The 10,042-nt window shown below is 48.0% G+C and overlaps 1 protein-coding gene across 3 annotated transcripts; it reads left to right on the plus strand.

Annotated features, from left to right (window-relative positions):
* Window positions 1-1,959: 1,959 nt before the first annotated feature.
* On the plus strand, window positions 1,960-8,624 carry LOC115124536 (protocadherin-18-like). 3 transcript variants are annotated; one of them, XM_029653973.2, is made up of 4 exons: window positions 1,960-4,870; window positions 5,366-5,454; window positions 5,750-5,934; window positions 7,108-8,624. In XM_029653973.2, the coding sequence occupies exons 1-4, from the start codon at window positions 2,372-2,374 to the stop codon at window positions 8,055-8,057; spliced, it is 3,723 nt and encodes a 1,240-aa protein (XP_029509833.2). In that variant the 5' UTR covers window positions 1,960-2,371; the 3' UTR covers window positions 8,058-8,624. The 3 variants fall into 3 exon arrangements, with proteins under 3 accessions (XP_029509833.2, XP_029509835.2, XP_029509834.2); XM_029653975.2 differs by having other exon boundaries at window positions 5,750-5,865; XM_029653974.2 differs by having other exon boundaries at window positions 5,399-5,454.
* The last annotated feature ends 1,418 nt before the right edge of the window (window positions 8,625-10,042 follow it).

Genomic DNA, 10,042 nt, shown 5'->3' on the forward strand with positions numbered 1-10,042 from the left:
AGTTTGCATCTGCTTTCTGCAAACATACCCCATTGATGTTGTGTTTCCATGGGTTTTATTCGAATTAAACCCGTTCTTGTTTAAACTCGAGCGGTTGTTGGTCTTCGTGGAGGAAATGTGATTAGCTTGCATTCCCCATTGCATTTGGGCACCACGAGCTCACCCGGGGTTTTCTCAGAGCGGGGTGAGAGACGGAGAGAATCGAAGCACCGGCCCGTGGCTAACATTGTTAAACGTTAGCGGGGAGTTTTCACCCGGCTCCCTAGCTACCTTTCACACAGCAAACGGGTCATGTCTGCCCTGGTGAGAGAAGATTTTAGGCCTATTGCTCGTCCGGCCTCCCCAGCGCCAGCCAAAAATAAATTTGGCACCAGTTATTTCATTGAAAGTGTGAACGTTTACGTTGGATGCTGCGTTGAGAACCTTTTTACACATCGCCTCAAACAAATACTTGGGCCATATGTATGTTGTTCTAACGCCACATATTACTGTAGCACGTGATGATCTTACTAAAATCCCAAAATCAAACACATACATTTTTTTTATTAGCTGGTAATTGTCTTTTATATGTGTAAATGATATGTGCTGAATCATTAGGGAGAAAGCTATATTGATTTACAGCTCTGCTGAATCAAAGTCCATGTGTGCGCGCTCATGGAGCCAGATGGCAGAGAGCGAGTGCATCTCCTCCTTTTCCCCACGAGTCACTCCAGGAATTTAAAATGAAGCGAACCTCCGTAAATATGCTCTATCCAGTTTTACAGAGAGAATACAAATATATGTGTTTGTCCATTGGGCTTAAATAGCCATCAGTGATACAATAATATCTGAGTGCTCTGGTTTACCACATCAAATAGCTTAGTGGGAAGTCATGTGTCATACTTGTGTCTAATTGCGCAGAGAATGGGGCCAACCGTTTTGGAGATGTTTATTGAGACAAGGTGCGACGGAACGGCATTAGATTATGTTTGAATTCCATCTGAAAGTGCGTTTAGGCCCGGAATTGACGTAGGCCTAATTATGGGTTTGGTTTGTCTGAACCTCGCGCAGATGGTCCGGTGCCTTCTTCAAGCTCCAGTTGCTCGTGTTTGCTCTCTGAGCGAGAGTTTGAGGATGTTAATTCGGCAGGGATTGTAAAGCAGTATTATGCACCGGGGGAAAGTGTTTGCCCGCGTGACCCGCGGCGAGGCGCATTTAGCACCAAGGAATCCTTTCGGAGATTCGGGGCCCTGGTGGAACACACAATAGGGAGGGCACGGAGAGGTCTTCTACCCTCACTCAGTAAAAAGCTAGATTTGGGGATCCACAAACCTTCACTCTTATAGTCCTCTCTACACACTGGTGGCTTGGAAATGTGAGGCTATGCAACCTTCTTATCACCATAACTTTAGGAACAAAATTGGTAACCAAATTGTATCCACTGTAAACCAACCTGAATACACCTTCAGATATTGTGTCCTATGTTACATATTTTGTTCAATGTTTTCCAGTTAAATATACGAGACAACTACATATACAAATCACCTCAAAATATATAGTGAATTTATGCGTATAACCAGAGCATACAATTCAAGCAGTGCTATTTTGGGGGATAGTATACGGAATGTTAAAGTTCTTTGTCATGTTTAAGGTAGGGGGAAAATGACAGTGGCACACGTTTGTGAATTGCAGCTATAACAATATGCGAGTGCCGAGGCAGCCTTGGGTCAATCTGGACGTGTTTAAAGTTATCCCTGAATAATCCCCTTTACCTATTGTTTTGGCACACTTTAAAACTACATCTTTGGGTTGGTCCTCCCGGCTTCTGCAATCAATGGGCCCTCTGTGTCGTGAGTGGACATCCTGGACGCAGCGAAGGGGCAGCACTTGATTTAGGGAGGGGTGAAGAGGAGAGGGAGGAGGGGTGGGGGAATGTTTTTGTGTGAGCTGAGGAAAAAGACGCAGTTTGGGTGAGGGGCGGGCTATCAGGGCCAGTCTGTCTACCGAGACGAGACACAGACGGCAGGAGCGCGCGACAGAGCAGAGCGCACAGCAACACAAGCGGAGCTGCGCCTTTTCTCCTCGCTCAGATTTCCAGACACACACTCACACACAGAGACCGTGTAAGTGGATGTATGCAACAGATCCGTCTACGATAGCAAGAAAAAAATGCATTTGAGTTGGTGTTCTTTGTTGTAAAATCGAAGCTAAAAAGAAAGCTGTGACCTGGTTCATCTTGGGTTCTCAAATTTCTATCTTTAAGTCGATTTGCGCGACTTTTCACCGACGGTGACTTATTGGTGGGATTTAACATGACATACTTTTGAGAAAGCGTATTTTCTTCCAGACCTTGCTCCTCTGTGGAACTGCAGCCCTAACCTGGGTGCTGAAGATGGTTGCCAAAATGAATACACCCAGAGGGAATATAGTATCTTCCACAGCGCTATTATTATTTTTGGTTGGAATTATGCAGGACGTTTCTGGTAAGACTTTGAAATATAAAGTTTATGAAGAGCAAAAAGTGGGCACAGTGATTGCAAGGCTAAAGGAAGACGTGGCGGGTGTTCTTTCTAAATTACCGAGTTCAGTGTCCTTTCTGTTCCGTGCTATGCAGCGGGGGAGCACTCCGTTTCTGTCGGTTCGGGAGGAGGACGGTGAAATCACCATAGGGACCAAGATTGACCGGGAGAAGATTTGTGAAAAGAACCTCAACTGTTCCATCGAATTTGACGTTATCACTCTGCCTACTGAATACCTCCAGCTCTTCCACGTCGAGGTGGAAGTCTTGGACATTAACGATAACTCGCCACAGTTCTCTCGTGCCATCATACCCATTGAGATCTCCGAGAGCGCATCTGTGGGAAACCGGATCCAGCTGGACAGCGCCACGGACCCAGACGTGGGAGATAACTCCCTTTACTCTTATTCTCTGACACCGAATCACTTTTTCAAAATCGACATTAGGACCAGAAACGATGGTGCCAAATACGCGGAGCTTGTTGTGGTGAAAGAGCTGGACAGGGAGGTGCAGTCCAACTACCAGTTGCAGCTAACGGCCTCGGACAATGGAGTCCCCCCGAAGTCCGGCTCCACTTTGCTCAAGATAAGCATCTCGGACTCTAATGACAACAGTCCGGCTTTTGACGAGCAGGCTTACGTTATTAATCTCATGGAAAACTCACCACTAGGGACTCTACTGATTGATTTAAACGCCACAGATCCGGATGAGGGCACAAACGGTAAAATAGTTTACTCTTTCAGCAGTCATGTCTCTCCCAAAATACTGGAGACGTTTAAAATTAACCCTGAAAATGGTCAAATCACTTTGATTAAAAAAGTGGACTATGAATCTACATCATCTTATGAGCTGGACATTCAGGCACAGGATCTGGGTCCCAACTCCATCCCTGGACTTTGTAAAATCGTAATCAAAGTGGTGGACGTGAACGACAACAAACCGGAGATCAACATTAACCTGATGACTCCTGGCAAGGAGGAGGTGGCCTACATCTCGGAGGGCGCGCCAGTGGACACCTTTATAGCACTGGTGCGTGTGGACGACAGTGACACGGGGCTCAACGGTGACGTGGTGTGCCGCCTGCACGGCCACGGTCACTTCCGGCTGCAGAAGACCTATGAGAAGAATTACATGATCCTGACCAACGTGTCTTTGGACAGAGAGAAGAGGTCAGAGTACAGTCTGACAGTCATAGCTGAGGACCGTGGCTCTCCAAGCCTTTCCACAGTCAAACACTTCACTGTACAGGTGTTGGATGAAAACGATAACCCGCCTCGCTTTGAGAAGAGTCGCTACGAGGTCTTCAAGTCAGAGAACAACTCTCCAGGGGCCTACCTGATGACAGTGGTGGCGTCCGACCCTGACCTGGGCACTAACGGTCAGGTGACCTACACGGTGGTGGAAGCTCTGGTTCAGGGAAGCCCCATCTCCACCTACGTCACCATCGACCCGTCCAACGGCGCCATCTACGCTCTACGGAGCTTCGACCACGAGGACGTCAGCCGCATCGCCTTCACCGTCCAGGCCCGTGATGGAGGGAACCCCGCCCTCTCCTCCAATGCCACCGTCCTCCTGACCGTGCTCGACGATAACGACAATCCGCCCACCATCCAGTCCCCACCCCTACGGAACCACACCGCGGATCTACCTCTCTGGAGACACGCCTCCGCCGGTCAGCTGGTCACCATCATTAAGGCCACCGACCGCGACACCGGTGCCAATGGCGAGCTGAGCTGCTCCATCGTCGGGGGCAACGAGGAGGGCCTGTTTGTGATGGATGCGCGGCGATGCGAGCTGCGGACCAATGGCAGTCTGGAAGGGGTTCCCAAGGACGTGCTGGAGATCAGGGTGGAGGTGCAGGACAGGGGCACCACTCGCCTGTCCACGGGGGCCCTGCTCCGCCTTTCCCTCCAGGAGAACATGGACATCCTGCCCCCAGGCCTCCCCACGGGCCCAAGCCATCCAACACTGGACCTCTCCCTCATCATCATCATCTCCCTGGGGGCCGTGTGTGCCCTGCTGCTGGTGGTCATGGTGATGTTCACCACGGCACGCTGCAACAGGGAGAAGAAGGACCCACGCAACTCATACAACTGCAGGGTGGCAGAGAACACGTACCAAAACCACCCGAAGAAGCCCTCTAGGCAGATCCACAAGGGAGACATCACCCTGGTTCCCACTGTCAACGGCACCCTGCCCGTACGGGCACACCCACGCTCACCTTCTGCTTCGCCTGCCCCAGAGAGGGGCACCATGGGCAGCCGGCAGAGCCAACACAGCCGCCAGTCGCTTAACAGCCTAGTCACCATCTCCTCCAATCACGTCGCAGAGAACTTTGCTCTGGAACTGGCCCACGCCACGCCCCCTGTCGAGGTAAGAAGAAGAGAGAGAGAGAGAGAGAGAGAGAGGGTTTCATTTCATACCCTAAGTCCTTAGTGATGTATTACTAGATGGTTATATGAATATGTTATCTGCTAATGGTAGTCTTTGAATCTCTTAAATGCATTTGGAATAAAATAGACTACCATCAACTATGGATCTATAGAATAAAAAAATGACTGAGTTTAAGCTTTGCCTCATATTATGGTGATATAGAAATGTAATGATGTTTATAATGAGGATATTTGCGTTATATATTTTCTATTTGTGTGCCCCACGTTGTGTTGTGTTCAGTAAGCCGTCCCTTATTTCCCATGATCATCTCGTGTTTTATAGCCCGTCATAACAACCTTCATCCAGATCATGTGTCCTTATGCCTGTCTGCTCCCATCAGTGTTCATTCATTTCCCCTTTTCATTTTCCCCTTTATTTTCACTTTCCTTTCTTTTTGTTCTTTCTTTTGTTCCCCTTTTTTTGTTTGGATTGTAGCAAGTCTCACAGCTTCTGTCCATGCTCCATCAGGGCCAGTACCAGCCAAGACCCAGTTTCCGTGGCAACAAATACACTAGGAGCTACAGGTACCTACATCTTAAAATAAACACGCCCGGAGGGAATCAGAATGTACGTGTTTAAGAATGTGTGCATAACTCAGTAAGGCTCTAAGGCATATCCTACAATGCTTTACATATTCCTATAAAGCTTGTGGTGCTATTCCCTCTTAGGCCTATATGTGCCATGTTCTATTTTAGGACTTAATAATTGTATGCAAAAACCTCCACTGCACTTAGTTTTGATACATGCATAAGCCTTGAACCATCCTCCAATGTGGTTTTCTATGAAAGTTCAACCATCATTTCTTCTCACCGCCTCCAGGTATGCTCTAAATGACATGGATAAGTTTAGTCTGAAGGACAGTGGTCGTGGTGACAGCGACGCTGGGGACAGTGACTACGAGGCAGGGAGAGAGTCTCCCATCGACAGGCTCCTGGGTGAGGCCTTTACTGAGCTTTACCCCCCTGACGGCCAACACAGACCCCATCCACAGCATCCGCATGCAGGTATACACCCCTCACCGCGTTTCAAACCCCTCACCCCCATCACCACTCTCCACCAATCCAATATCAACTCCCTTCCTCTACATGTCCATTATTTACTGACGTCTACCAACACACTGCATGCAGGTATTCCATCCTCACCCCTCCCACTCTCAGTCACCCCTCATCCCCAACACCTGTGAGATATTCACTCCCCAGCTGCTTATCAGCACAGTGACTGGGTGGGACTGTGGATGGAGAAAATAGGGAGAATTATCACTTGTTTCTCTGGCGAGAAAAAAGCTCTCATGTCCTCCACAACACAATTATTTCAGAGTGCGATCAGGCAGCCAGGCAGGCAGGTAGAGAGGCAGGTTGGAGTGGTTTTATCGACAGCTTTGAAAGGCGTTTTTGGTAAATCAGTCCGGTTAATCTTTCATCAGCGGGGGAGCCAATCTGCTGCCTGCCTGCCTGCCTGCCTGCCTGCCTGCCTGCCTGCCTGCCTGCCTGCCTGCATGGCCGTGGCTGCTGCTTATCTAATGTTCCCCAATGCACTCTTCCTTCATCAGCTCTAAGATGTATTACAAATGGTCCTTTTATGGTAATGTGAGCGTAATGAAGTCCCTGAATAGTGTGAGTGAATAACCAGCGCTCTTTAATGAAGGCTTTAACTTGGCATATTTGATTTGTCTAATTTATTCTTCAGAGATTTTTCATTTGAAGATTTAATGTTGAATAGACGTGACATGAAAGGGTAAAATGCCGGCTTTTGAACGAGTAATAATAGCCATTGATCTGGCCTAGTGAATTGTCCCGGCATGTTAATTGCATGTTATAGGTAGTATGCTCTCGCCCACAGAGTGCTGTGCAATCTAATTAGCTTAGATTTCAACCCATGTTTGAAACCCAGATCACACAACTGTGTTTAAAGATGAATGGATATCAAATGTTTGATGTTAAAAGACTGTATGAAAGACAATCTCTCATCTCCTCCCCTCAAAACCACTCCCCAATTCTATGCCTGCTACTAACCATCTCCCCTCATCACAAGTCTATCAACAAAAGAACAGTAATACCCAGAACAATCTATGGTGTGTGTATGTTGAAATGCATGGCCACATGGGGCCCACCTTCTATGTATTTCATCTATGCAAGTGCCTTGTGAATGTATCCATGACGATGTCTCTCTCTCTGTAGCGATGAGACTGTGCACTGAGGAGTGTCGTGTCCTGGGTCATTCTGACCAGTGCTGGATGCCTCCCTTGCCCTCCCCAGCCTCCTCTGACTACCGCAGCAACCTCTTCATCCCAGGAGATGACCCCCACCAGGCCAGAGACCCCGAGCAGCCCCCACAGTCCTCCGACCCCACCCACCCTCATGCCCAACGCAGCAACCAGAGCTTCTCCACCTTTGGGAAGGACAACCAGGAGGGGGCCGAGGAGGGAGAGGCGGAAGATGGGGGAGAGGATGGGGAGGACCTCTGTGGAACCACCTCCCTGCTGTCAGAGATGAGCAGCGTGTTCCAGAGGCTCCTCCCCCTGTCGCTGGACTCCTACGTCCAGGTCAGTGAGACCCAGAAGGGAGGTGCGAGTGTGGGGGGTGTAAGTGTCCCAATGACGGGGTCACTGGACAGGAGGAGGAGTCACTTGCCAGGTAAGCCCAGTGCTGCAGCCCACCAGCAAGGTGTGGCAGCGTGGGCTGCTAACACCCATTTCCAAAACCCCGGATCTAGCATCGGGCCCTCAGGCCATCCACACCCCCAGAACGGCAGCTACCACACCCTCAAACCCAGCACCAAGCTCAGCCCCCAGAATAACCACAAGAACCAGGTCGTTGGGCACGGACAGCACGCCCCCACCCCCAAGAACAGCCCTCTCCTCACTGCCCTGGTTAGCCCTACCCTGGTGGTACCCTCCCTGGCCCCTGCCCCCATCCCTGTCCCTGTCCCCCTCCCGGGGCCTTGCGGTAAGTGGCTCCCCGCCATGGAGGAGATCCCAGAGAACTTTGAGGAGGATGAGTTTGACTCGGTGCTGGGGCAGCTGGGACACCTGCAGGGGAAGAGGAGCGACAGCCGCCATGAGTTGATGGACGCCAGCGAGCTAGTGGCTGAGATCAACAAACTGTTACAGGACGTCCGGCAGAGCTAGACATTCTTAAATACCCTCCACTCCACACCTTTGAACTCTGACCTCCAACTTCCTGACTTCCTGTCAGGAGTCCTGCCATGTGTATGGAGGGGGAGCTGAGGAGCCTGGGTAGGAAAAAAGAAAAGAGAAACAAACTAAAGACATAGACCTGCAATTGTCATTAGAGTTGCATTTCTAACGTATTTGTGTTTTGTGAATGCTAAATATCCAAATAATGTTTGTATTTTCTGGTTTGGTACACAATGTACACAATGTGACTGTATTTATCTTTGTATTTTAAAAATACATTTGTATTCTTATATTTATTAAAAAATATGTATATAAACTTAATCAATCAGAATTATATTTTTATATATTGAATGCATGTTAAATGGGAGAAGAAAAAAAAATCAAGAATTTGACATGCAACTGAAAATCTACATATTTAATATTGTCTTTTGTGAAATGTTTTTTATGTCACTATTATTATATGTATACGTGAATATATTCATTATTGGACACAAGTCTTTGTGGTGCATTGTGGGAACGTGTGGAGAAACACAAATAAAGTGGAAGACACAGAACTAATATGAGTTTGTCTCTGTTTAATCTTTGACGAATGTTGCCATTGTATTAGAGGAAGGATGTCAGAGACAGATCTATTAACTACACTGAGAAAAAATAGAAACTCAACATGTAAAGTGTTTCATGAGCTGAAATCAAAAATCCCCAAAATTTTCTATACGCACAAAAAGCTTATTTCTCTCAAATTTGTGCACACATTTGTTTACATCCCTGTTAGTGAGCATTTCTCCTTACCCAAGATAATCTGTCCACCTAACAGGTATGGCATATCAAGAAGCTGATTAAACAGCATGATCATTACACAGGTGCCCCTTGTGCTGGGGACAATAAAAGGCCACTTGAAAATGTGCAGTTTTGTCACAAAACACAATAACACAGATGTCTCAAGTTTCGAGGGAGCGTGCAGTTGGCATGCTGACTGCAGAAATGTCCCCTAGAGCTGTTGCCAGAGAAATTGTAATGCTCATTTATTGTTTTAGAGAATTTGGCAGTACGTCCAATCAGCCTCACAACCACAGAACACTTGTAACTACGCCAGCCTAGGACCTCCACATCTGGCTTCTTCACCTGCGGGATCGTCTGAGTGGGAGAGTACTTTCATCTGTAATAATGCCATTTTGTGGGGGAGACTCTTTCTGATTGGCTGGGCGTGGCTCCCCAATGGGTGGGCTTGGCTGTCAAGTGGGTGGGCCTAAGCCCTCCAAGTCCCAGCCATGGCTGCACCCCTGCCTATTGATGAGAAATCCATAGATTAGGGACTAATTCATTCATTTCAATTGACTGATTTCCTCATATGAACTGTAATTTAGTAAAATCTTTGAAATTGTTGCATGTTGCATTTATATTTTTGTTCAGTATAAATGAAATGTTTCCATAGGAGGTTGAGAACCTCGTGTGTGTTTGAGAAAGAGAGAATGTATATTCCTACAAAGAGATGCTGATAGCACAATACTGTCTAGATTTGCTGGTCATGGCTCATATCAACGCATCTTCCCAGACACGCTAGACCCCCTCCAATTCGCATACCGCCCCAACAAATCCACAGATGGCACAATCTCTATTACACTCCAAAATGTCCTCTCCCACCTGGACAAGATGAACAACTATGTGAGAATGCTGTTCATTGACTATAGCTCAACACCATAGTGCTCTCCAAGCTCATCACTAAGCTCAGGACCCTGGGACTGAACACTTCCCTCTGCAACTGGATCCAGGACTTCCTGACGGGAGGGTAGACAACAACACATCCACCACGCTGACCCTCAAAACAGGGACCCCCTCGGTGGTGCATGCTTAGCCCCTGTACTTCCTGCGTGGCCGCGCACGACTCCCAACACCATCGTGAAGTTTACTGACGACGCAACAGTGGTTGGTCTGATCACAGACAACGTTGCGACAGCCTATAGGAAGGAGGTCAGAGA

This window comes from Oncorhynchus nerka, linkage group LG5 (assembly GCF_034236695.1).
Source record: "Oncorhynchus nerka isolate Pitt River linkage group LG5, Oner_Uvic_2.0, whole genome shotgun sequence".
Lineage (NCBI taxonomy): Eukaryota > Metazoa > Chordata > Actinopteri > Salmoniformes > Salmonidae > Oncorhynchus > Oncorhynchus nerka.